Raw genomic sequence first — 25,953 nt, 5'->3', positions numbered from 1 at the left:
TATTCTCCCCGTCCCTGGCTTTACACATGTATATAAATGTAGCCATTTCCCTGAGGTAACCAGGTACATATTAAGTCCTCAGGCTTCTAGTTCTTCTTTCTCAGTCTTTGCTTATTTCAGGGACCATGCTGTCTTAAATCACCCCTCCCATGCCAACCTTGGCCCCAGACCTTCACTCAACTCTCTCCTTCCCAGTTTCTGGTGCTTCTAAGAATCTAATGATCTGAAAGGTGATGAGGTCTATTTGAAGGAAAGGGATCTGTCAGAAGAACCAGGGACAAGACAAGTGGGCCTCAAGAGAAAGCAGGAATCAAGGGAGGGGCCTCAAAGAGGGGGCATGAGACTCACAGAAAGGACAGGGAAGGGACTTACCTGAAGGGGTCCCCCACAGGACTAAGGCAAAGTACAATATGCAGATTGTTCCTCACACGCTCAATGAGGTAGGCAAAGAGACTATCTGAGGTCTCAGACACCTGCTCCTGCTTTGCCTGGTCTATGATCTGTCTCTGGATCTACAGAAGAAGCCACGGTAGAGTCACAAGGGCAGGCACCAAGGAAGCCAGGGAGGAAAGCAAAATGGTACGGACTCTAGTAAGGCAGCAGGGAAGCCTAGCAGAGTTTCTTTCAGGAAAAAGGGGATGAGAAAGAACAGCCTGACCACCTATCTGCACCAGGTAAAGAAATGATGGCACAGCTAGCATTTTATTTATTGTAGGGTCAGGTGTATGTGGGGGAGGTGAGTTTGGCTGGTAAGAAATGGGGAATAGGTTAACACCTCCTCAAACTCATCACTTTTGTAGAGGTTGGGGACCTCGCCCGAACTGAGAATGTTGTTAATGTCCTCCAGGAATGACTCGTCAGCAATCTGGGTGTCCACAAAAAGGAAGGAGGTGGCCTTCAGTTCTACTCCAGCCTGGTGGTAGAGACGCTTGATATCTGTGCATGGGGAAGGAAGCAAATGGGAGAGATTACAACACAGCATTCTCAGTCTTCTACCATGAACTACCTGTAGGGTGACAGGGAATCTAGTAATAGAGAGGACTGACCCCAAATCACGTATCAGTAGAGGATAGAAAAAGGTGATAGATTTACCCTCATTTCTGTACTGGGACCCAGAATTCTAACCCTTCCCACTAGCAGCTTCTGGTTATCTTTACTCTGCCCTTACCTAACTCAGGGTTGAAGGTATCACCTGTTTCCCTAGTTCCCAACAATCCTCACTCCAACCCCTTCTTCCTCTCAAGAAACCAGGCAACCAGTCCCTCAAGCCTAAGGTCTTTCTTATTCCCAAGACTCAACTCCCCAGCAACCTCACCCTCCCGGAACTCCTGCTTTCGGTAGTACTTGGTAACTTCAATCTGGAAGGTAATGTACTCGCAGATAGAGGACGCCAAACGGGCAAGGCTCTGGCGCCCACTGCCTCCAATTCCCACCAACAGCATGTTACCTCGAGGCTGTCCAATGACCCGCACTATCCGTGTGACTGTGAAGATGTTGAAAGAACCACACATTCAATAACTGTTAAATTCTCCATGTCTCATCTGATAAAGAGGGATGCCTGAATCTGGTGTAGAGACCACTAAGAGACTTACGTAGGGCAAGGCTTAAGCAAGGTCAAGAAGGTGACCTCAATTATGAAAGGGCACATTCTCCAGATACTCACATTCCTACTGTTCTCTCCTCATCCAGAGCAGTACAGCAGCTAGTTCCAAAATACTTTTTTTTTGACCAACTGGGGAGTTTACCATATTCACTAGGTCCTACATCCAGTGAAAAAACTAACTTCTGCCCCCAGAGCAACCCAGGTCCAGGAAGAGAATAGAAGTTTATGGATTCTAGTTAGAGGGATGAAAAGAAGGAAATCCCCTTCCCCTACACTGATAAGGATGGAAAAGGGGAAAGCTCACTGTGTTCGATAGCCTCACGGAAAAGCACCAGTTGTATCTGCACAACCCCAGGGGACAAGTTGTACTCGTCCAGTGCAGTCTCCATGGCTGTCTTAAGTAATGTCAGATCCACCAGGTCTTCATATACCTTGGGCTCCCTCATGAAGTCTCCTAAGCAAAGGGAAAACAGAACCTCTGTGCCTGGTCCTCCCTTCCTCTCCCCTCAGCCACTAGTCTATGACTGAAGGGAACAGAATCTAGTCCCCAGCTTTCACTGTGATCCCTGTGTCCCCTCAAAATTCCAGCACCCACAGACTCCCAACTCACCAAAAATGGGTGGGCGCTTGCTAGGACAAAGGTTATGGAAGGTGAGGTCAAAGAAAGTTCCGAGTTTTTCATTCAGGATGCTCACAAAGGCCTCAGTGTCTGTTGTATCCACTAGGCGATCAGAGAACACTCTGTTGGGAAGGAGTTAGAATATGGGGGAGGAGGTTAAGAAGACAATAGAAATGGGGGATAAACTGCAGGACACTGTGCTAGGTGCTGTGGATACAAAAATTAAAAACTCCCTCAAAGAGTTTATAATCTAGTAGGGAGAGGTGAAATGTACACAAATAACTATAAAATAAGTTAGAAATTAAGTGCATGGAAAAGGCTGTGTGGCCTAAGAGATATAAAGAGGCATTACTTCTAACTAGGGAGGATCAGAGAGGCTTCCTAAAGGAAGTGGCACCTGATCTGAGCCTGGAAGGAAAGGAACAATTTCAAGAGACAGAGACAGGACAGAGGTTTTCGTTCCAGGCACTGGGGATGTCCGGTGCAAATGCATATAAGCAGGGGAGAGTGGAACAAGATCCGGGAACAGTAAGATATGGGGAATAGAGTAGGGATGGGGAAAGGAATAAGAAGATAGAGATACGAAGGAATGGGGATTTAGAGAAGGATACAGAAGATGTGATAGAAATAACAAGACTAGGACTGGGGACCAGGGCTAGAGCTGAGGAAGACTTTGATTGGATTTCGGGGTGGAACATCTCACCTGAAACACTCATGGATCCAGAGTCGGGTGATGCTGGACTTGGTATCATGGAAGGCCTTGTTGGCTCTAAGCATGCCCTGGAATACCTATTGGGAGGATGTGGATACAAGGATCAGACATTTATTAAAAGCCAGGCACTGTGCTAAGCACAATGCTAATGCTAACGCTCAATGCACTGTACCATCTAGCTGCCGCAAAAATGGCCAACTGGGATTTGAAATACAAGACAGATAGGGAGTTGGTTTAAGATTTGCAAATCATTTTACAAATATTATCTCACCTAACTGCTTCTAGGGATAAACAGTGGATCAGAAAGGAAAAAGGGATGGGATAAACTGAGTTCAGTCCTCTGGAGTAAAGTGGAAGAGATCTTTTGGTTAATTTGGTCCACTTTAATGGGTCTGATGCAGTAGCATCAGAGTCACGTTTTAAGAGGGAAAGGTTGATTTTCACCTTAGAAATATCTCGAAGGTTGAAGAGGTAATGAATCTTGGCAGGTGTGGGAAGGAAACGTTGTACCACGGTGTTGTAAACTTCTAAGGTGGCTTCAGTCACCACATTTCCAATGGGCTTTACCTCTTCCTCAAAGTCCTGAAGCTTCTGATTGATCATGGTACCAAAGATACGGAGAATCTGGGATTCCTAAAGATACAGAGTATTGATCCCTGTGTCATTCTTTCCCCACCTGTCTGATCTTCTTGGCCCCATTCTTCCTGTTCCCACCTTCCCCATCTCATCACAGGAGAGTGGATTTAATTAGTTTGGGATCTGGAGTCAGGAGACCTGGTTTCCAAAGCTGGCTCTGCTACATGTTACCTGGTGACCGTGGGCATGTCACTCAAAATGATGGGGTAACACTTGATGGCTTCTGCAGACCCTCCCACTCTCTATCTTTGAGCCTATCTATGATCACCAGTGCTGAGGGGCAGTTCAATGGAACTACTCCCTCCTCCTGGGACTACAAATCCCTGTCTACAACAGTTCTCAGCATGAAGCCCTTGTAGCTTCAGGGCACTACAAAGGCCATCAGACAACCATCCAAACCCTTACACACTCTAAGTCCCAGCATGCAACTCTTCCCAGCTTTCTCAGTTGCTCTTTGGTCTGGCTTTCACTCTCCACTAACTACAGGGCTCAAGGCCATCCTCCTGCCAGCTGCTTCCAACAGGCTGTAACAGTTTAGCACTTCACCTTTTCCTTTCCCCGTCATCTGTTCCCCTCCCCTCCCTCACCCCAAGACTCCAAAAACTCCCTCACTGTGGGAAAAGTCATGTTGATGAGATGGAATCTACTCTGAAGCCTCGAGGATATGACCGTCCTTCCGCCCCCTGGAGGTCCCATGGCAGCCATCAGGAACATGTCCTGGTGTAGGAAAGATGAAGGAAGAAGGAGGGTATGTGTGTGAGAGAGAGAAACTTTGGGAATGGAGGAGGAAGGAATTTGAAGCGAAGTAAGAAAAGGAAAAAAAAGGTGGTAGGGGAGGAAGTCAGAGAGGGATAGGAAGTGAAGAGACAGAATGGGAACAGGAAAGAGTAATGAAATATGAAGGGAGAACAAAATGAAGAAAGGAGATTTACTATATGAGTATTTGAACTTGGATACTAGAGAGAATTAGGATAAAGCCAATTTTCCTTTGTTAAGTGAGGGATGAAAAAGAAAGTTGAGTCTCAATACCAGAAGAAAAGGAGGAACAGAAAGTAAGCTGCCTGGGGTTTTGAAGAGAAGAAGGTCCATTCTTTCTTTTGTTTAGTTAACAAGTGGATAATTCCACCTGATACCTTGGAGTTGACCACCCAGGTGATGGGAGGTAGACAACAGGGCAAAAGAAGGATCAAAGGAGGAGATAAAGGACCCTTGGATATTGGCAGGAACGAGGAAGACTATTCTGGGAGAATAGTAATTGGAGAAATAGATTAGATTGAGAGAACTGGGAAGGGAGTGAAAGCTGAAGATTAGGGTTCCTTGGTCTCTGAGAGGAGAAAGTTAATAGCTTAAGGGGTAGATACTTAGGTCCTAGAAAGGGATATTCTGAGGGAAGGACCCTTAGGTATAGAGGAGGAACAGGGTTAAGGAGCTAAGCAGTGGAGTCCTGGGATGGAGCAGAGACTAGAGAGATGGTGGAGATCTGGAGGCATTAGCATCAAGGCCCTAGGATACTCACTTTGATGTGCTTAATGGTCTGTTTGCCCCGGTCATACCAGAAGCCATAGTCAATCCAGAGGCGCAGTAGCTCCAAGGGCGGCTGAGAGCCAAATGCATCCTTGGCTGGCATGTTCAGGTCATCCATGAAGGTGATCATACTCTTGCCTCCAAATGGTACATATACACCTTTTGTTCGCTTCTCCACACGGCTTTCAATGATGCTTTGCACATTGTTGGATGTAGTCTGTGGGAAAAACTTAGGATAGAGGACTGGGGTGCCAAACAGAGAAGAAAGCTAGGCTGTTGGTGCAGAGGAGATCCAAGGGCTGATAGGCCTAAGTCTCTGAGGAAAATAAGAGTTTGGAGATCCTAAGGATCTTTCCTGTGCAGTTATCTCATTCTAACATGAATTATTTTCTTAATTAGACTAACTTTGAGGGCAGTGACTGCGGGGTTTTTCATCTTTGTACTCTCAGTATCCAGTAGAATGGCTCAAATATACTAAGCAATTAGTAAATGTCTGTTGAATTAAATTGGACTGCCTGGGTTTTCCACTAACCTGAGCCGACATGTTGACGGTGAGCACAGCCCACTGGCTGGTGGGCAGGGCCTGCAGGACGCTTTGAGCAATGGATGTCTTGCCTGTGCCCACAGGACCAACTAAGAGGATTGGGTTTTGGCTGGCTACAAGGACACTCACCAAGTAGTTGTATCGGACAGTGTCCACAGTGGGCACCATGATCTTATAGAAGGGAGCACTGGAAAAGAGGAAATTAGTTTGAGACTCTGATTTCTCTTCCCTCTTTACTCTACTTTGTTTCACTCATTTCCAGGCCCTAGTCTCTACATCACTAAGCTCATCCCCAAGTAAAGCCCCAGGGTTATGTCTTCACTCTAGAGAGCCCATTTTGTGTTTCAAGGTATGCCTCCTTGTCTTGGAACCACCACTCTTCTCTAGTCCTTGATCTTTGCTTTTAGTCAACACACTTTCTCTCTAGGTCTTGCCCTTCCCACTCCATCCCTCAGCCTGTCCTTACTTTGGGGGATACCGCCAACTCTTGGGCAACTTTTCCTCAAATGTCATCCAATTCTTCAACTTGGGGTCCACAAAGTACTCAAACACTGTGTCCTAGAAACCAAAGAGAGGTTATCTGTCAGGTCTAAAACCCTCTCCCCAGCTTTCCCAGGTTCAGTTTTAGGGATCATATTCTATTTCAAAGACTATGGGATCAAAGAAAGAGAAAGCTGAAAGCTAGGAACTGGGAGGTCAGACACTTCTTCTCAAGCAGTCTCATAAGTAGGGCATATATGAGAGGTCTAGGGGGGGTGCAGAGAAGGGAGAACAGAATGTTTTGAAACAGGACATTTGAGTCCTTGGGATTTTTCACCTTGTTGGGAAAGGAGCCCTCAATCTCCCGGAGGAAACTATCTATCTTCTTTCGGCTTTCCTCATCCACAGATGCACACACTGTCCAAATAAGACTGAATATAAAGTTCATCTCCACCATTGTGGTATAGTTTTCACCATCAGCTGGGTTTACCTAGGAGGAAAGAAATGGTGTTAGAGATACAGGGGATATCAGGGGACCTGCCTAACCTAACAACCTCTGAAAGAAGAGCATGTCACATAGATACAGAGGTTTCCTTCCTTGCTAGGTTCTCTTTGTAAAACCATACAACTGTGAGTTCTAGACTGACACATCTAACCCTCCTTGCATCTGAGAAGATACTCTGGTATGAGGATCTTAGTCCCCTGTCCAATGAATGTGCTCTGTCCTTCATATATAGATAGATTCTTTCAACCCACAATAATACAATCCACACTTGCATGTTATTTCAAGGTTCACAAAGTGTTCTTCACTTCAACTTGTAAAGTAGGAAGTGCAAATAGTAATATCTCTGTTTTATAACAGAATATCAGATTGGCATTAGCCCCTGGTCAAGAAGCTAACAAGCCAGGATCTGAACCCAGGTCTCCAGAGTCTTTTAGCCCTAAACCACTCAACCACTAGAATAGTGTTTACGTGATTTGCCTTAAAAGGAGAATGAATGTACTGTCATTCACACATTCTCATTCAGACTCCCTTTTAACCAACATTTATGAGATAGCTAACCAGGCAGGACTAGGGGTATAGTCAATGGTCAAGGGACAGAACTAAGGTGACAAGATCAAAACCTTCAATTTAGTCTGCTGGCCAACTAAGCAGTCAGCCAGACAATGTAAGAGTGTATATCTATGTAGATATGCAAGTATATCTATGTAGATACATATGTATTATCTATGTAGACATGTACATATACCTATGTAGATATGCATGTATATCTAAGCTAACTAGTCAGACAATGGATACACACACACACACATATATACATAGTAAGCTATTTAGGTGAAGCGTGAGAGAAAATATTAGGCAAAATGGAGAACATATTGCTTGGTTTATCTAAATCCTGGCTTTCATCTTGCCTGAAACTTTACTCATTCCCTAAAATATATTCACTTCCTTGCTCAGGAAGCTCCAAATGACTTCTCATTACCCAGAGTATCTATGGGTTTACATTGATAAAACTGACCTGGTGAATTCCTCAGCCAATACTGAGAAGGTGGGGGCATAGGGTTGGGGGTAATCATAGGCCCTCTTCCAATCTGTTGCCAAGGTCTGTCAATTTCACCTTTTCCACATCTCTCAAATACCCCACCTTCTTCCCTCTGACACTGCTACCACCCTGATACTGGCCCTTATCACCCCAGACCTGGAATACTAAAGTGGCTTTCTATCACCTCCAAGATCAAATGCAGAATTCTCTGTTTGACATTCAAAGTCCTTCATAACCTATTGCCCTACCATCTCCCACCTTTCCAGTCTTCTTACACCTTATACCCTACCGTGTATTCTTTAATCCAAATGACACTGGCTTCCTTTTTGTCATCTTTTAGCTCCAGGCATTTTCTCTGGCTGTCCCCCATGCCTGGAATGCTCTCCATCCTCATCTCCGCCCCCTGGTTTCCTTAAAACCCCACCTTCAACAAGAAATCTTTCTCAATCCCTCTTAATTCCGGTGGCTTACCTACAGTTAATTATTTTCTCTTTATCCCATGTACAACTTGTTTGTACATATTTGTTTGTGTGTTGTCTCCCATGCTCGCTTTTGACCTCTTTGAGGGAAGGGACTTTGCCTTTCTGTGTATTCTTAGTACACTTAGAGCACAGCAGGTATTTAATAGGTGCTTACTGACGCACTGACTGAGTTCTCTGGAAGAATCCTTTGAGAAAGAATAACTGCCAACACCTTGCATACCATAGCCTGAGGAAACTGCAACACCCACTTGGGAATGTTTATGATATTTTTATATCAAAATAATGTTTGTGATATGAAAGGAGATAACTGCTGTCACTAAGGATCTTAATAAAATGCAGGAACTCCCAGGATATCCACTGTAGAGATTGGGGAAGGGGAGGAGTAGAAAATAACTTCCAAAGTTATGACTAATGAAACATATTGGCCTTGAGGGAAGCATGTGGTTAACAGCAGAAAGATTCCCTCCCCATCATGAAAAACCACAGATCATATAGGGAGAGAGGCACATGGGGACCATATGTTCTGATGTAATGAGGGTCTGGTGCATGCTCAGATCACCTGAGACAACATCTGTCTGGCACATGGGCAGGTATTGTTTGCCAAGAGGGTACCATCCATATGGAAGAAGACACTAGGGACTTGCTTTTGGGAGAAATGCAAGGATGAGAGAATGTGAAGACATTTTCTGTTGACCTATCGTGTGCTCGAAAGGAACTATTTTCATTAGTTACATTGCTATAATTGTTAGTATCTTCAAAATGGCCAGGGAGACAGTTGGCATCTTCACTCTCAGAAATACCCTTTTTGGGGGGGAAGGGCCAATATAGCCCTGGTGGGTAGGAGGAAGGAAGCCATAAGATCCTCCACCCATACCACATGGTATCAGTATTACTATGAGTAAAGGAGTCACCTCAATGTCTCAAACATAAATTTAGCAAAAACCCAAAGGGGTTCTAATTCAACTCAGGCCATTCTGAAGATGCAGACAGTTCTGGTTATGCCACCAGAGGTAAAAAAGCTCCTCCCAACCAGGTGGTAGATCAATACAAAATGTTCGGGCATGCTCCAGTCCACACCATGCTCTTGGAATGTGTTCTCTGGCATCTTCCATGTGGATGGCACCATCTTAGCAACCTGATGATGTCTGCACATGTACCAGGTGGACACCATCTCGGGTGGTCTCGGCAAGTGTCAGATCCCCAGGAAACCAATACCCAAATCCCAACAACATTCACAACAAATTCCTTAGTCTAGTTTCCTCGTCTCCCATTACAGACTCTCCTTTTAACATCTCCCTTTCATGATTACATTACTCCAGCCAAACTAATCCCCTTACTATCCTCCGTAAGTGACTTCCTTCAGTCCTGTCTCTCTATATGTGTGAAGACCATTCTTTTCCACCAAGAACACCTTTTCCTCCTCTCTCTGTCTACCAAAGACCTCTCCCTTCCTTTCCAAATTTAGCTCCAAACTTACACCTCCCCACCCAGGGAAATTTTTGCTAACATGGAGTAAGGCATGGTGGACAGGGGAATCTACCTTCTTACCCCATTCTCTGGCGTGGCTAGAGCTGAGAAGAGTTTGCAGAGGGAAATGATACCACTGTATTCAGGGACAGCAACCAATTCTTGGCAGTTTTCCTTCTTAAAGGTCAGTGTTTTGTTGATGAATTTGTCAAACATTCGTTGGAGTGGCTCTACCTCACCCTAGAGTTAAGGGAAATAATTAAGAAATTCTGGTTTTGCCCATTCCTCCTTTTTTTGTGTGACCCTTTCCACTTCCCAAGTTTTTTTTTTGTTGTCTAAGTTTTTTTTTCCCCATACCTTTGGTCTCTTCTCTAGCCAGGACTGAACATAAGGTTTCCATCCCAGGTCACCGTAATCAGTAAAAACCATCCCACAGCGAGACACAGTAGCTGGAGAGGCCACAGCCAAGTTCTCCACTTCAAACAGTAGGGACACCTAAGATTGTAACAAATCATCATGGTACCCTACCCTCAGCCTTCCTGCCTCTAATGTCAGGGATATATATATATATATATAGATAGATAGATAGATAGATAGATAGATAGATAGATAGATAGATAGATAGATAGATAGATAGACAGATAGATAGATATAGATATAGATATATATAGATATAGATAGATAGATATCTATATCTATACATAAGATTTTAAAATCTAAGTATCCTTCCTCTAAGTGCAAGCCATTGTCTCTTGACTCTTATGGATTCTACCTCCAAGTTCCTGCTTATTTCCATGAAATTTCTATTCCTCAATTGTCCCAAGCATCCACATACCTGCTCAGGCATGGAGATACGCTCTCCATTGATAAGGGTCAGCACCTTATTGTCATCCATGACAGAGTTCATGCTCTCAATCCATAATGTGTCCACTGGACCATCAAAAAGGATCCACTTCTCATCTGGCTTTTCATCTTTGCATGAGAGAGAGGACAGGAGTCTTTCACCTAGCATTTACTCCCCTCCAGGACATATGCTTCCCAAGCATGGCCCCTCCATTCTGTTTCCAGATCCAGGTAGGAAGCTCCTAGACCACTCCCCTCTAGAAACTAAAGTATTCAGCTCCCAACTTCTTCAATTACCTGCACAGGCAGTCCGCATAACGCTGGACAAGACACCATCTGTCCACTCGTTAGTGTTGAGGTCATATTCACCATACAGCTCTCCTAGAGATACTGCCTTAGGGTTCAAAGGAAACTCCTAAAAATCAGGAGGATTTAGAGGAAAAATAGAATTGGTTTAAAGAGTGCATTTTTTTCAGGTATTCTTTCATTTCCAGTTCACCTACGAGACATACTATCTCTGTCTCTTGGCTTCCTTGAAGTCCTAGCTAAAATCCTATCATCTATAAGAAAGCCCTTTCCAATCTCTTTTAATTCTGGTGCCTCTTCCCTCTGTTGATTATTTGCAAGTTATCTCCCCATTAGACTGTGAGCTCCTTTACAGTACTCAGTGTTTTTCATCTTTGTATCCCCATTGCTTCCACAGTGCCTAATACACAGTAGGAACTTAACTGACTTTTGTTTAAGTTTATTGACTAAATGATTTGTCCCCAGGCATCCTAATTCCTAGCCCTTAACTTTCTTTACATAGCTCTTGCTTCCATCCTGAAGCCCACTTCCCTCAAGCTCCATATTTACTCCCCTTGAAGTACCACTGTCTACCTGCTACCTAGATATCAGCCCTTGGTCCTACTTCCCCAGTTCCATACCTTAACAATGTTGAAGTTGGGCTCTCCAGCTCGGCAGAGAGAGGACATAGATGCCTGCAGGACACGCCAGGTGACTGTCTTGGCACTGCCCGTGCAGCCCACAATCATGGAGGAATGGCGGGAATTCTTGGTTTCATACAACTGGATAACCTTGGTCATGGTGAATGGTGTGTTCTGCAGCCCCAACTCCCGAAGTTCAAGCTCAATTGTCTCACGAAGCTGAGGAAAAGCAGAAAAATGGGATAATGGGTATGAAATCAAGGCTATGATCATTAAGTCATGACAGGTCCACTGAGGCTTAGGCTACCATAGTTAGAGACAAAGTGAAGCTTTTACCATCAGGAAAGAGTTTTCCTCTAGTTCTAGTTGAGGTGTGTGTATGGGAGGGGTTCTATTGATCCCCAGGAAGGTGTGATAAGGCAGAATACCTTGCCGTAGTCAATGACAGGAAGCTCAATATTGGGAAAAAGGTCCTGCACAATTGCATTAAACAATGGCACATCCACTGAGGTTAGCTTGGCAATGTTCATGTCCCTCATGGAAAGCAGTAACACCTAAAAGAGGAGGGTAGATGGAGCATTACACTGAGAAAACAAAAACCTGAGACCTAAATCCTGCTATCTAAATAAAGGTCAGGGTGATCTCTGTAATAAGTATGGACTCAGGGAACACCAGAGAGATCGAGAAGTCAAGTTAAAGTTGTTAGGGCGACAAGGAAGTGGAAGATGAGAAACCAAAGGTCAATGGTCAGTGGAACTAAAGAGAGGGGCAGAGTGAGTAATCCTGCAGAGGAGGTCACAGACACTCCTGAGGGAGGGGTTTGGGTCAATCCTATGTAAGACTTAAGCACCATCTGTATGCAGGGTTCACCTCTTCATCAGCCAGATCAGGCTGCAGTCGACGTTTCTTGCCAGCAAATCGCAGGAGAGAGGTGAGGGCTCGAAGGCCAAAATCATAGTGGTCCTGCTTGGAAAGCTGCTGCACAGCCAGTGAGTACAGTGTATACACTTTCTTAGCCAGGACCTGGGGGAGGGGGGCAGGGAAGAGACAGCCAGAAGACCTGACACACAGGTATGTCCCATCCCCTATGACACAAAGAGAGATAGTGGTATAGTGGGGAAGGGATGGGGAACCTGCAGCCTCTAGGTCCTCAAGTGCAGCCCTTTGACTTTTGTTAAAGGGATTTGTTTGTGAAGTTTGGATTCAGTCAAAGGGCTGCACTTGAGGACCTAGAGGGCCACAGGTTCCCCACTCCTGGGACCTTTCATTGAGGAGGATCTTATTGGCAGAGCAGTGAGTGGAGGAGCCAGGCCAGGCCTGTCAAACACTCTTGGTATCACTAGGGAGTAGGGTTCTCCTCCTTGCTCCAAGTACATATAGTAGGTGCATGCCCCAAAACATCATGGGATGGAGCTACCACAAAGCCCAGATGTCCCAGGGAGTGGTGCTGCCAAGGAATGAGAGTTGAAAGGGAGGTAACAACCATAAGACTACAAGATCAAGGGTGCTGTTAGGAGCTAGATACCTTGCAGTTACCAAAACCTTCCCCAAACAGAATGATTTCTGCAATCAGAGTGGAATCGGGAACCACCATGGATATGGGGCGGAACATGGACTTCAGGTTGTCAGGAAGCTCTGTACGACCCGCATAGCCTGAAACAGAGTAGGTCCCAATCCAGCCTCATCTCTTACCCCAATCCTAACCATATAAGCAACCAAAATTTATTCCCTTCTCCAGCTCATACCTGATTCCATCTGTTTCTATTTGCCTTGTGTTCTCACTATAATTTCTGTCCCTTCCTTCCCTGCTTCTTTCTCCACTTCTGCCTGTGACCCCTATCTTTAACCTTGATCCCAAACCTTTATTTTATAATCCTGGCCATTTTTCATCTCTATCTACTGTTTTAACCTCACTTCAATCCCAACCATCTGTTTCTTCTAGTTCCCAAATCCTTTCCTATTTCTGCTCTTTCCCAGAGCCTTCTTCAAGAACTGTCCCTAGGGTACACTCTTGATGGGCCCTGTGTTTTGGGGGACCCAATACTTCCACAGAGCCTGGAAGCTGGGTTGTGGCTTAGGAGAACAGCTAGTGGTGGAAGTTGTAATTTGTTAGTTTCTACTAAAAACATCTGAGGATACACACACATGTATATATGTATACACATAAATATATATGTACATGGGTATGTGGATATACCCATATACATCTTTAATTAAGCCAAAAAACCCTTCCCCACTACCAAAACAAAATGAGACTATTCCCCTTCCCCAGCAGGCTGCATGTTTCCTCCTCTAAAGCTGCCTTTGATATTCCTTTAAATTGACACTACCTGGATAAAAATGTTTGCTTGCTCATAAGAAGGGGAGGGAGGAGGGGTGGTTAGGTGGTACAGTGAATAGAGCACCAGCCCTGGAGTCAGGAGGACCTGAGTTCAAATCTGGCCTCAGACACTTGACACACTTACTAGCCATGTGACCTTGGGCAAGTCATTTAACCCCAATTGCCCTGCCCTCCCCCTCCAAAAAGCAAAGAAAAAAAGGGGAGAGGAAGTGTGTGCTCAAAGATGGGGAGAAATACAGTATTTTTTGTCCAGGTCCTTGAACTTTTGTGGGGACAACCCTGCCTTCTCTCTACCACTAAACCCTCTAAGAGAAGCCCTGTGAAATTCCTAGCCTCCTTCTCCCCTTTCCTCAACCAGAATTTATAGCAATGAAAATCCCACAGGACCAGACTGATTTCCCCTCTCACCAGGATTCATAGTAATGAAGATCCCGCAGGACCAGACAAGATTGATTTCAAAACCTTCAAAGAGGAATCGAGTGAGGCCTGCTGCCAAGGCCGAGAGGATGGAGAGGATCTGTTGGGCCACGACAGACAGCACCTCTATGTTTATTCGATTAAATTCATCAAAGCAGCCCCAAGCTCCTGTCTGTAGAAGGGAGAAGAATCAAGTGGATTAGGGAGCTTCATAGTCCCCAGAAATAAAGAGAAGCTAGTAGAGGAAAAAGAATTATCACCAAGAAAAGAGTCCAAGAGAACAGAAGTCCTACACTGGTGAAAAGAGCCTAAAAATCATCAGGAGAGAAAAACAGAAAAAGGACATAACAAAAAGGAAGTAACCAGGGTGGGACAAATTCTCCACTGGTTTAAAATATTTCCATGGTAACACCTCAGCTAATAGGGATACCTGGGGACCAGGTCTTTGAGGACAAAACCTCTGACTGAGAATCCAATACTGAACAACTCTAATGCTAGAAATAACCCTAGAGACACATTCTGGGGCAGATGACATAACCAAGAAACATTTGAGGGTGAAGGGAATTCTGTATGAGAAAAAGGGATTAGAAGCCTTCTGAGTAAGGACTAGGACAGAACATAGAATATAGGTATGGGCTGATGTTCAGAACCAGACTAAGCAAAATGGTTATTTATTTTTAGCCAAGAAGAAAATGGGCAAAATTAGCAAGTGGAATATTTAAAACCAGTTTTGTCTACGTCACAGTCTTTGCTTAGGGATGGCCCTGGACAGGAGATGTCTAGGGATAGAGTTAAAGAGAATTAAAGCTGAACAAAAAGTGTGGGTAGATTTCCCAGCCCAGAAGGTTCCCATAGCAGGTAATTAATTCTAACCTGGGCCAGCCCTGAGTACATCCGACCCATAGATTTGTAGTCAAGACCTTCTGAACAGTTGACCACGATGACATACATGCCCAGAGCTTTGCCTAGGTCTTTGGTTGTCTCTGTCTTACCAGTGCCCGCTGGGCCTTTGGGTGAGCCACCTCGGTGAAGATGCAAGGCTGTTGTCAGAGTCATGTAGCACCTGTGGGGAAAGTTTGGGAATGAGATCAAGCCCTCCCTCACCCCCTAGTGCCCTGCCCCACCCCTGATGGCACACCTGTCTGTCAGAGGAGTGATGACAAGCCGACCAGAGTTCCCTAGGTACTCATAGCCATACTGGAACTGTGTGTTGGTCTGTCGTATTATACAGTCATCAAGGTCCTGGGGGAATAAAGATTGGTTTAGAGACAGTTATAAAATGAAGGGGAGGAAGAGGTTCAAAAGTGGGCCTAGAGGGGATCAGGAGCAGGGTTAGACCTGGAGGAAGGGCTAAAGGCAGACATAGAGGAGAGGAGGAAGAGGTTAGAACAAAAAGATTAGAGATTACAAATTGCTTCTAAAGACTGGAGCTAATTTAGGGGATTGATGATAAAAGTTAAGAGGGGAATTTAAGTTAAGGATTGGATTAGAGAACTAGAATATGATTATAATATAAAAGGTCAGTAACAAATTTGGGGGGTAAGCAAGTTAGAACCACAGCACCTTTTCCCAGTAGAAACGGAGTTGGCTGAGCCACTCAAAGGCATTGACATCCATAAGACCACTCTTATAGAGCTTCTCTATCACATCACGGGCATGGATCTCTATGGTCACCAATGCCACAATCTTAAGTCGAAGGATCTTGGTCAAGTTTCCCCGGATAGCCTCTGAGTACTTGTTCAGTATTGATACCTGCATATGTCAGGCAATGTATTGGGAGGAAGGGAAAGACATGAAGGATGGGGCAACTGAATCTAAGCTGAAATGCTCTTCCATGTAAACCCCAAGACCCCAAGACAAAGAATCTGTGCATCCCAGGCAAAGTTTGAAAATACACCCCTCAGAAATCTAATGTAAAAACAAAAGGTATCTATATATAGATATACCTATATGCATACATATTTTTAAAAAGAAAATGACACCCCTTTATGTGTTACTGTCTGACAGGGTAGTCTTTAAGCCCTTACAATACAAGACACATGCAACCTGACATCACAAAATAAATAACTGTGCACTATGGGACAACTAGGTGGTGCAATGAATAGATCACCAGCACTGGAATCAGGAAGACCTGAGTTCAAATGTGATCTCAGACACTTAACACAAAAAAACTAGCCGTGTGACCTTGGGCAAATCACTTAACCCCAATTGCCCTGCCTTCCCCCTCCAAAAAAAAAAATGTACCACTATTTGCTTCCCTACTGCATCTCGTCCCCTAAACAGTTATTTTGCCTACCTTTATTTCTAACTGATTATGAACCCAACCTCAGTCTCAACCCTAATTTTTAACATCTGACTTTCAATTTCACTATCAAACACAATTCCAGCCCATCATGAATTTTTATCAGCATTCTATCCACTAATCAAATTGCCAAATTCTAACCACCACCACCCCCAGCCAAACTCTTCTCTAATGCCAGTCCCAATTCGTCAATTCCCCAATTTTAACTCCAAGTCCACTCTGTGCTTGGAGAGTTCCCTACCTGCTTCTTTCTCATGACCTTGAGGACTTTCTTGTCTGAGCGCTCTTTAGCTATCTGCAGGGACTTGGTAACATCAGTCGTCCACTGGATCTGACTGGAAGTAATGCCCATCTGGAAAACATTGGGACAGGAGAGAAGGGTCAGAAGCCCCTAACTCCTGTTTCTAGACAACTCACCCAAGCTAGCTCTAAACCTGCCTCTCTTATGGCATAGCAGGATTGTACTCAGGTCACTGAATTCCCACTAATAAATGCTAACTGATTGAGTGGACTGAAATTCAGTCTAAATTCTAATCCTGGCTCTATCATTGTCATAACCTTAGGCAAGTTATTTCTCCTTCCTGGGCCTGAGTTTTCTGCTTTCTGGGATGACATCAGAGGCCTACTTCCCCATTTTAACTCTCACCCCCTTCACCCCTCTATTCCCAGGAGGCCTGGATGTTAAACCAGATTCACCTGGCCAGGCCATTCCTTCACCCACTTATCTCGCTTGTTAAGGAACTTTTTGAGGGCAACTCGGCTGTTCCGGAGCAGTTCCCTCAGGGTGTTTCTCATGATACGTTCGACATCACAGAGCCAAGCCTAGGCAAGGAAGTGAACAGAAGATGAGGTTCAGGTGCATAAGGCTCAGCAGGGGATAAGGAGATCTATGGGACAGTATACCTAGGTCTTAGGAAGGGAACAGAAGTTGGGGATAAGGAGAGGGGAGACAGAGCCAGAGTGTGAAGACAAGTCCCCATGGCAAGAGGAACCTGAACAGAAACAGAAAAACAGTATGCCTGCATTTGTGAGGGAAATAGAGGCTGGGAGAAAAGGTGCTTATGTCTCAAAAAAAAAATCCAAAACCCTGACTGAAGAAGAGCCTAAATGTTGGGGGACCCGTGAAGAGAAGCCATCCATGTCTTGTCCCAGTTGTTAAGAGAGAATAATGCTACTTCCTTTTCCAGAGTTGCTTCACCTCTAAAAAGTCAAGTAAAGGATTGAGCAGGAAGAGGAATCAGCTTGGTCTCAAGGCCTTTCCTCACTTACCTCAACAGGTCCTTCCAAAAGCAGAGTGTGGAGAAAATCAATATATTCTCCATCACCTGAGAACATTCCTATGGCTTCCCACTTGCTGCTGACTGGACCCATCTGTAAAAAAGAGATGCCAACATCTATCTCCCTCTTACTCCTAAAGCCAGACTACCTTAGAGGGCATCTGGGCATTTGCAAATTCACTGATGCCTCATCCCTAAGCCCTGCAGGGTCCTCATCCATCCTGGAAAGTCCCACCCCTCAGTGTTAACAGCATCATGAATATTTCCTATTCTTCCACAGGAGTTGACTTTTCTGTCTTGGTGCCTCCCTACTCCCATCATCATTTGGCTACCAGTGCTGACCTTCTGCATTCGTAGTGACTTAATGTTGTCAAAGCATTTTTTGAGGTGGGGTTGCACAGCTTCAGGGTTTCGGGACTGGCCCAATATCTCCAGCAGGTCATCATTGGACAAAAAGTAGAAGCGTGGGAAGACATGGCGCTTAGTCTCTAAGTACATGTCCAAAGACTTCTGGATATTTTCTAAGCCCGAGTTCATCTCCACCAGTTTGTCTAGGAGGCCTGGGGAGAGGATCAATGGGTAGTCTCTGCTTTACATTATGGATGTAGAGAACCCCAACTCTTCCCACTCTGACAAAGGCCTTCACTGCTGAGAGTTCAGTTCTTCACTTCATTGAAGCCACAGTAATTGGGATCTATAATATCCACTCTCTAGGATACCACTTCTCACCCCTCACCCTCCCCAGCCTGACCCAATTTCTTCAGGACTACATTAGTCCTTGGAATAACTCTCATTCAACCAAAATATCTTAGGTCATCCCAAGGCCTGGTGAGAATCAAGAGATTCTGTCCTTCTCTAGGCCTGCAGGGAGGAGTCTGTACCCTGCAACTTTCTTCTCCATCCTCATTCCCACATACCAATGATGAAATAGGACTACAATTCCATTGTCCCTTCAAGGTCCTCAAAACTATAACAAATAAGCTGCTGAGATAGCAGAGCTATTGTAAAAACGTCCCCCTCAAATTGGTTGTTTCATCTCCTTTATCTTCCTTCATTCTCTGAAAAACGTGTGGGTAGGTGTGAGCTGAAATAAACTAACCCTGGGATTAAATTCTGAGATGTGTTGAGAGACAGAATGTTCAATCAGCTACAGTCAATTCAGTTATCTGAATTACTGAAAGGTTATAGAGAGATGACTGAAGAACTTTATACATTCAACAAAAGAAGTTATTTATAGGCCATGTACTTAAAAATTCTAAAGCACATGTTGTTATTCAGACATTTTAGTTGTGTTTAAGTCTTTGTGATCCTATTGGGGGTTTTCCTGGCAAAGGTACTAGAGTGGATAGTTATTTCCTTCTCCATTTTACAGATGAGAAAACTGAGGTAAACAGAGTTAAGTGACTTATCCAGAGTTGGTACCTGAGAAATGGCACATTATAGATGACAACTACTCCACTTTTACACACAGCATATCCAATTTGGGGACTGTAAAATACTAGTCCCATGGAGGGATATATAGGGTACATACCTGGATAGTGGGTGCTACGGAGGGCGTTGTTGTCTTTGGTCATCCGGTCCATGATTGTTTTCCAACTTTGGTTGATTTGGTCAAAAGAGGCTGATTCCTGGGGCAGCTGCTTACGGATGTCTTCTCCTAGAAAAATGTTCTAGGGGAACCAGGAATAGAATGAATCATATTCCCATCCCCATTGCTTCTTAAATCTCTGTTCAGGTTTGAGAGGGAGGGAAGAACAGAAGAAAGTTGGGATGGCTAAAGTCCATTTCTATAAGGGGTGGAAAATCATGTATCTGAGCTTAGGTTTGGTTCAGGGAGGGGAATGACAGTAGGGAGGAGAATGGGAATGAGGATGATGAGAAGAATCCAGGAGGGGACATGGGGGAAATGCCAATGCTTAAGAATGGTTTGGGGATGGGAGTGAGAGCTGATATCTAAGTTCTGAGAGAGGAAGAGAAATGGGTTCTGACCTCTAGGTACAGCCACTGGCGCTGGACAGTGAGCAATATCTCAATGACTTCCAGGATGAGGGAAAGGCAACGTTCCCAGAGATCTACTTCTTTTTCAAATGCTTTGACAAAACGTGATGCTTTCATGGTGGACAGAGCCACCTGGTTATCCTCCAATGCCTGGAATACATCTTCTGTGCCTCTGGGATGGAAAGAGACATATATGCCCCATTTCTATTTGTTATACCTTGGTCCCAACACACCAACCCTGGTCCCTGGTTGCTGGCTTTCAATCCCTTTTTCTACGGACCTACTTTAGTCTCTGGTTTCTGGCAGCATCCTACCTGAGCCTGTGGTGGCCCTTGTCTTTGTAGGGAACTATGTCCAGTTGAGTCACATCCCAGGTCTTGCCAATATTTTGTAATGCCTACATGGAGAAAATGGAAGACTTAAAAACTTAGTTCCCAAGTTTAAGAAGAACAATGACTAAGAAGACAAACCAAAGAATAAGAAACCGGATGCCTGGGTTTCTAGAAGGGGAAAGAGACAGAATAGCTGGGGAATAGTAGGGGAAAATTGAGGGGAGGTAGAGGGTTGTCACATATTCAGGTTCTGTACCACTTCTATAGCCAGCTCTTTGGTAGCTGAAGCAGAGATTTCACCAATCTTTTCCACATGTTGATCCATGCCAAGCTCTACAATCTGTTCCAGGGTGAAGCTGTCTGATTCTTGATCAAACACCCTCTGTATCTCATCCTTCACCTGGTCCCAATGCCTACAGACAACAGGTAGGGAGTTCTGAGCAAAGGGCTCAGAGCCACAGACAACAAAGCATTCTCCTGGGAAGATTTTAGGATTGCTCACATTCCCACCTTCCCAAGGGATAAACGACTTTTTATTAATTAACATATTCACTCAACAAACATTGATTCAATGGTGACTCTATATACAGAACTGTGTTAGATTCTGTGAAAGATACAAAGCTGGGGAAGACATAGTTTCTGCCCTCAAGGAACTTATAATCTAGGAGAGGAGTTAAGAGAGAGAGAGAGGAAAAAAACACATAACTACAATACAAGGCAGAAGAAGGTGCATTTTGTGTGATATAAACAAAAAAGTATGGGAAATGGGGAGAGAGAGAGAGAGAGAGAGAGAGAGAGAGAGAGAGAGAGAGAGAGAGAGAGAGAGAGAGAGAGAGATTACTTCTGGCTGGAATGATTTTAGGCAGGTGTCACAGAAGAGGCAGAATTAAATGTGTACCTTGAAGGCTGAAGAGGATTCCATGGGCCAAAGGTAAGGATGGAGGGCATTCCAAATAGAGGGAATAAAAATGTATGGAATCAAGAGAGTAGCAAAGCACATTTGAAAAGTGATGAGTAGATCATCATATGGCTGAACCAAAGGAGTCATGTAGGAAAGTGGTAAGAAATATAGCAGGAGAAGCAGGTTGGGGACAGACAACAGAAGACTTTGGATGCCATGTCAAGGAGCCTGGGTTTCATTCAGCAGGTGACAGGGAACTACTGAACGTTGTTGAGCAAGGGAGTGACATGACTTACATATTCATGGTATAGTAGAAAGAACCTCAAAATTAGTTTCAGTAGATTTAGTTCTAGGCCCAATTCTCCTTAGTGGTTGAGTGATCTTAGATGAGTCATCTAACTGCCCTAAGCCTCAGGGTTCTCATCTGTAAAATGGGAATGCCAACATATCCTATTTATCTCAAAGTAGGTTTTTTGAAGATAAAATGAGATGCTTGGGAAAGTGCTTTAAAAACTATAAAAGTGCCATACAAATACAATGTGGTATTATTCTTATTCATTCAAAAATTTAAACATTTAGTGACTGCCCACTAGTCAGTCAATAATCATTTATTAAGCATCTACCATGTACCAGTGTTAAGCACTAGGGATACAAAGAGGCAATATACATTATCTGCCCTTGAGAAGCTCAAAATCTAATAGAGCAGACAACATGCAAAACAACCAAGTACAAAAAAGCTTAAAAGGGAAATAATCAACAGAGGGAAGGCATTAGATTCAAGGCACTGTGTACTAAATGCCAGAGAGACAAAGACAGTCCCTACCAATATGAATATAGATAAACAAAAGGCAATTGGAGGAGGGAGAAAGATTCACTAACTAGGAAGATCAGGGAAGGCTTACTGGACGAGGAAGAGGCTTCATCTTCCTTTAAGACTCAAGTCTCGGGGTGGCTAGGTGACGCAGTGAGTAAAGTGCCGGCCCCAGAGTCAGGAGGACCTGAGTTCGGTTCCGGCCTCAGACACTTAACACACATACACACTCACACAAAACTAGCCGTGTAACCTTGGGCAAGTTACTTAACCCCAACAGCCCTCCAAAAAAATAAAAGGCAAAAAAAAAAAAAGACTCAAGTCCCTAACTCAAGGCCAAGGTGAGAAGTGAGCATGTTCCAAGTGTAGGGGATGACAGCTTGTCCAAAGGCAGGGAGCTGGGAGACAGAAAATGCCAAATTCTGGAAACAGTGAGTAGACCAAAGTGGCTAGAACCCAGAATTAATGAAGAAGAGGAATGTGAAATAACCTTGGGAAGGTAGATTGGAGTCTGCTCATGGAGGGTTTAAGTACCATAATGAGGATACTGTATCTCATTCTAGAGAGGACGAGGAGTCCCTCAAAGTTTCTGAGCAGAGAAGGGGCATGGTCCCTTGCACGTTAGGAAGATCATTCTTAAATCAGATAAATCTTAAATCAGGCTTAAATAAGGACAGCAGCCATGAGAATCAAGAGAAGGGAACTGATGTGAGAGATGCTATGAACATTCTGTCAACAAGACTTGGCAACTGACTGGATGAAGGTGAAGAAGAATCAAAGGTGGAAACCTGGGAAGGTGATGGTCTCCTCAAAAGAAATTGAGAAGTTTGGAGGAAAAGTGGATTTAGTGGGGAAGGTGATGAATATCATTCTGTATATGTTTAATCTGAGATGCCAGTAAGACATCCAGGTAAAAATGTCTAGCAGGCAGTTGGTAAGGCATAACTAGAATACAGGGGGAAGATTACGATTTAAGAGGGAGATTTGGGAGTCATTTACCTGAAGTTGATAATTGGGCCCATGAAGAAGATTAATTTGGTGATAGCAGACAGAATAGACTGGATAGGGGAAGAAAGTAGAAGCAGAGAGATCGATTAGGAGGCTATTATTTAATTTAAAATTATACTATAGGGGCAGCCAGGTAGCATAGTGAGTAAGAGCACCGGCCCCAGAGTCAGGATAACCTGGGATCGAATCCAGGCTCAGACACTTAGCACCCACCCAGAAACACCTGGCCATGTAATCTTGAGCAAATTACTTAACCCTAATTGCTTAGGGGTGGCCAGGTGGCTCAGTGAGTAAGAGCACCAGCCCCAAAGTTGGGATGACCTGGGATCGAATCCGGGCTCTGATACTTAGCACCACACCCAGAAATAACTGGCCGTGTAACCTTGAGCAAGTTACTTAACCCCAATTACTTTAAAAAAAATTTATAATAGAATAATAATATCATCCTCCATATCAGAGGTATCAAACATGCCAACCTCAACAATACTCCTAAGTGGACCTGAAGCAGATTACTTTCTCTATGAAACCTTCCCTGGTCCAAGGAAAAAAACCTTTCCCTTCAGACCTCAGTTTGTTTGGCAGTTCAATATTGAAGTATCCTCAACTATCTAAGTAACTATACTCTAATGCTCCCAATTCATGCTTCCAACCCAAATAGGGTTTTCTCTGGTAACGCCAGAATTTGTCTTGTGTATTTAGGTCAAGAAAGAAGGGAGGAAGGAAAAGAAAGAAGGAAGAAAAGAAATAAAGACAGGAAGGAAGGTAGGAAAAGAAAGAAGGGAAGAAAGGAAAGAAAGAAAAAAAGGGCCCTCAGTCACCTATATAAGCACTCAAGGTAACATGATATCAAATATAAGACAGGTTTTACTTAACCCAACAGCAAATGCAAAAGATTCATTTTGTTGTTGTTCAGTCATTTCAGTCATGTCTGACTCTTCATGACTCCACTTGGGGTTTTCTTGACAAAGCTACTGGAGTTTATTTTACAGATGAGGAAACTGAGGCTAACAGGGTTAAGTGACTTGCCCAGGGTCATTCAGCCAGTAAGTGTCTGAGGTCAGATTTGAATTCAGGAAGATGAAGTCTTCCTGACTCAAAGCCCAGTGTTCTATCCACCCAGTACCACTTTTTATATAGCTTGCTTTGTATATATCTGTTTGCATATTACTCAATTAACTGAAAGCTCCTTGAGGTCACGGACTATGTTTTGTCTCTTTTTGTATCCCCAGAGTCTAGCACAGAGCCTAACAGCACAAAAGACTCATACCTGAACCCATAAACAGTCAAGAAAAATGTCTCTGTGTGGTAGGAAGGTCTGTGTCTCCCTCCATAAGTCTTCTATATCTATAGAAAGTGAGAAGGGGTAGGAAAGTTTTTCTATTTCTTGATGAGTTCTCTCTGTCTCTTTTTAAATGCCAAAATATATGAACTTCATCAACTTCTTGATCCAGGAGTCAGTACAATAATAAAACCCATGACTTCAAATGTCTATACACAAATGCCCAAAATTTAGGAAATAAGCAAAAGGAACTAGAAATCCCAACACAAAGAGAGAAATTTTATCTCATACAAATCACTAAGAAGTGGTCATAGGAGATGGGTATATGTTGGTATGATGCTTTGTGCATGAATTTGTTGTGCCAGTGGGTGGCAATATCCAATATATTGTTGGAAATAAGGGATGAGATCTCAATAGAGAGGTCTGGGCTAGCGAAACAGATTGGTAGTAAACTGCATGAGGTGACATTTGAAGTTAAGGGAGTGGAGGAGAGAAAACGCCTACAGAGAGAGAGAAGAGAAAGAGGGCCAAAGACAACACACCAGGAAATACCCACATTAAATGGCAGGGGCAGAATCTAATAAAGATGGATCAGAAAGGTTGTGCCATGTATTAACATTTCCCTTGATATTTTTCCAAATAAAATTATTTCAATAAGAAAGGAAAAGAAAGTATGAAAGAACAGAAGAAAATGGGAAAAGAAAAGGCTAGGGGACTCAAGAGTATCAAATGTTTCAGAAGTCAAAAGAATGAAGACTGAGAAATAGACACTGGAGGTGGTGATTAGGAGGTCATAAGTTTGAGAAAGCTCTTTTATGATGTGGTAGGGCAAAACCCAGGCTGAAAAGGGGAAAAAAGAAAAAGAATGGTAAGGAAGTAAAGACAACATCTGTGGACCACTCTTTCAAAAGTATGAACTGTAAAAGGAAGCCTGGAAGAAACCGTCCCATCTTCTGATCCCTGTGGTGATGCCACAGGCCTCAGGAAATGATTCACAAGGGGAGGATGGCAGGGCAAATCCTGAGATACTGGAACAGCAATCTGTTTTGGGAGAGGTACAAGATCTGCACAAGAGGAATAAAAGGATATCTATTTTTTGTACTTTCTTTCTCCTCTTCCTCTTTCATCTTTCTAATTCAGATCTCTAGAAGCAAGACTGCTAGCATTACAATGGGCAGAGACAAAACTGGAGCTTTGGGACCCAAATGGGAAGTGAAGAAAAAATGCTTTGGCATTAGCAACATCAGTCAGAATCAGTTGTGGTGCCTGGGAAACTACTGTGAATCCTGTGGCTGGTGAATTGTAGAAAATTTCTTTTTAATATATGAACCTGAAGGAGCAGCTAGGTTGTGCAGTAACTAGAGCACTGGCCTTGGAGTCAGGAGGACCTGAGTTCAAATTTGACCTTAGATACGTAACACTTACTAGCTGTGTGACCTTGGGTAAGTCACTTAACCCCAACTGCCCTGCCTTCTCCCCTCGGAAAAAAAATATGAACCTGGAATAGGGAATGAAGGCCCCTCCCCAGTTCCTAGCTACAGTTGTACATACTCCATAAATGTTCCCATTGCACCAGAGACCTACTAGAAAGCTGGCATGACAGAGACAGTTTATATTGTCTCCTGCATTTTAATGGCAAGTTATTAAACGTCTATGGTCACAGACTACCAAGTATCCAAACCTATGGGTGCTAAAAGAAATACCTCTAAGGGGGTGAGAGAGGCACAGAAATAAGCTATAATTATAATAGCTAATGTCACATTTTCATATTCAGCTAAATTGTAACATGGGATCCAAGAAAAAATGCTGCATGCAGCACACAGAAAGCCACCTGAACTCATTCTGTCTGTCAGTGCCTGTCAGAAGACATCTAGCTAGTGCACAGGCATGGCGGACATAGAGAAATA

The 25,953-nt window shown here is 43.8% G+C and overlaps 1 protein-coding gene across 1 annotated transcript in view; it reads right to left on the bottom strand.

The window, feature by feature from the left end:
* DNAH2 (dynein axonemal heavy chain 2) overlaps window positions 1-25,953 on the bottom strand; it is a 132,965-nt gene that overhangs the window by 34,526 nt on the left and 72,486 nt on the right. Inside the window, exons 24-55 of the mRNA XM_069104179.1 lie at window positions 20,304-20,460; window positions 20,030-20,112; window positions 19,707-19,887; window positions 19,249-19,387; window positions 18,060-18,277; window positions 17,710-17,811; window positions 17,137-17,262; window positions 16,682-16,792; window positions 15,702-15,890; window positions 15,277-15,380; window positions 15,012-15,201; window positions 14,130-14,310; window positions 12,906-13,033; window positions 12,251-12,403; window positions 11,809-11,934; window positions 11,381-11,599; window positions 10,752-10,869; window positions 10,447-10,583; window positions 9,969-10,106; window positions 9,693-9,851; window positions 6,456-6,608; window positions 6,105-6,196; window positions 5,627-5,825; window positions 5,087-5,311; window positions 4,183-4,287; window positions 3,379-3,567; window positions 2,926-3,011; window positions 2,214-2,344; window positions 1,908-2,057; window positions 1,316-1,483; window positions 776-936; window positions 373-512 (exon numbers count right to left, since the gene is read on the bottom strand). Coding sequence (XP_068960280.1) covers window positions 373-512; window positions 776-936; window positions 1,316-1,483; window positions 1,908-2,057; window positions 2,214-2,344; window positions 2,926-3,011; window positions 3,379-3,567; window positions 4,183-4,287; window positions 5,087-5,311; window positions 5,627-5,825; window positions 6,105-6,196; window positions 6,456-6,608; window positions 9,693-9,851; window positions 9,969-10,106; window positions 10,447-10,583; window positions 10,752-10,869; window positions 11,381-11,599; window positions 11,809-11,934; window positions 12,251-12,403; window positions 12,906-13,033; window positions 14,130-14,310; window positions 15,012-15,201; window positions 15,277-15,380; window positions 15,702-15,890; window positions 16,682-16,792; window positions 17,137-17,262; window positions 17,710-17,811; window positions 18,060-18,277; window positions 19,249-19,387; window positions 19,707-19,887; window positions 20,030-20,112; window positions 20,304-20,460 — 4,758 coding nt within the window. The remainder of the gene's footprint in view (window positions 1-372; window positions 513-775; window positions 937-1,315; window positions 1,484-1,907; window positions 2,058-2,213; window positions 2,345-2,925; window positions 3,012-3,378; window positions 3,568-4,182; window positions 4,288-5,086; window positions 5,312-5,626; window positions 5,826-6,104; window positions 6,197-6,455; window positions 6,609-9,692; window positions 9,852-9,968; window positions 10,107-10,446; window positions 10,584-10,751; window positions 10,870-11,380; window positions 11,600-11,808; window positions 11,935-12,250; window positions 12,404-12,905; window positions 13,034-14,129; window positions 14,311-15,011; window positions 15,202-15,276; window positions 15,381-15,701; window positions 15,891-16,681; window positions 16,793-17,136; window positions 17,263-17,709; window positions 17,812-18,059; window positions 18,278-19,248; window positions 19,388-19,706; window positions 19,888-20,029; window positions 20,113-20,303; window positions 20,461-25,953) is intronic.

Source organism: Petaurus breviceps, unplaced genomic scaffold (genome assembly GCF_028583685.1).
Source record: "Petaurus breviceps papuanus isolate PSGF00001 unplaced genomic scaffold, PetGlider_PUasm1.0 673, whole genome shotgun sequence".
In the NCBI taxonomy this organism is placed as follows: Eukaryota; Metazoa; Chordata; class Mammalia; order Diprotodontia; family Petauridae; genus Petaurus; species Petaurus breviceps.
This window is presented reverse-complemented; position numbering and strand designations above follow the sequence as displayed.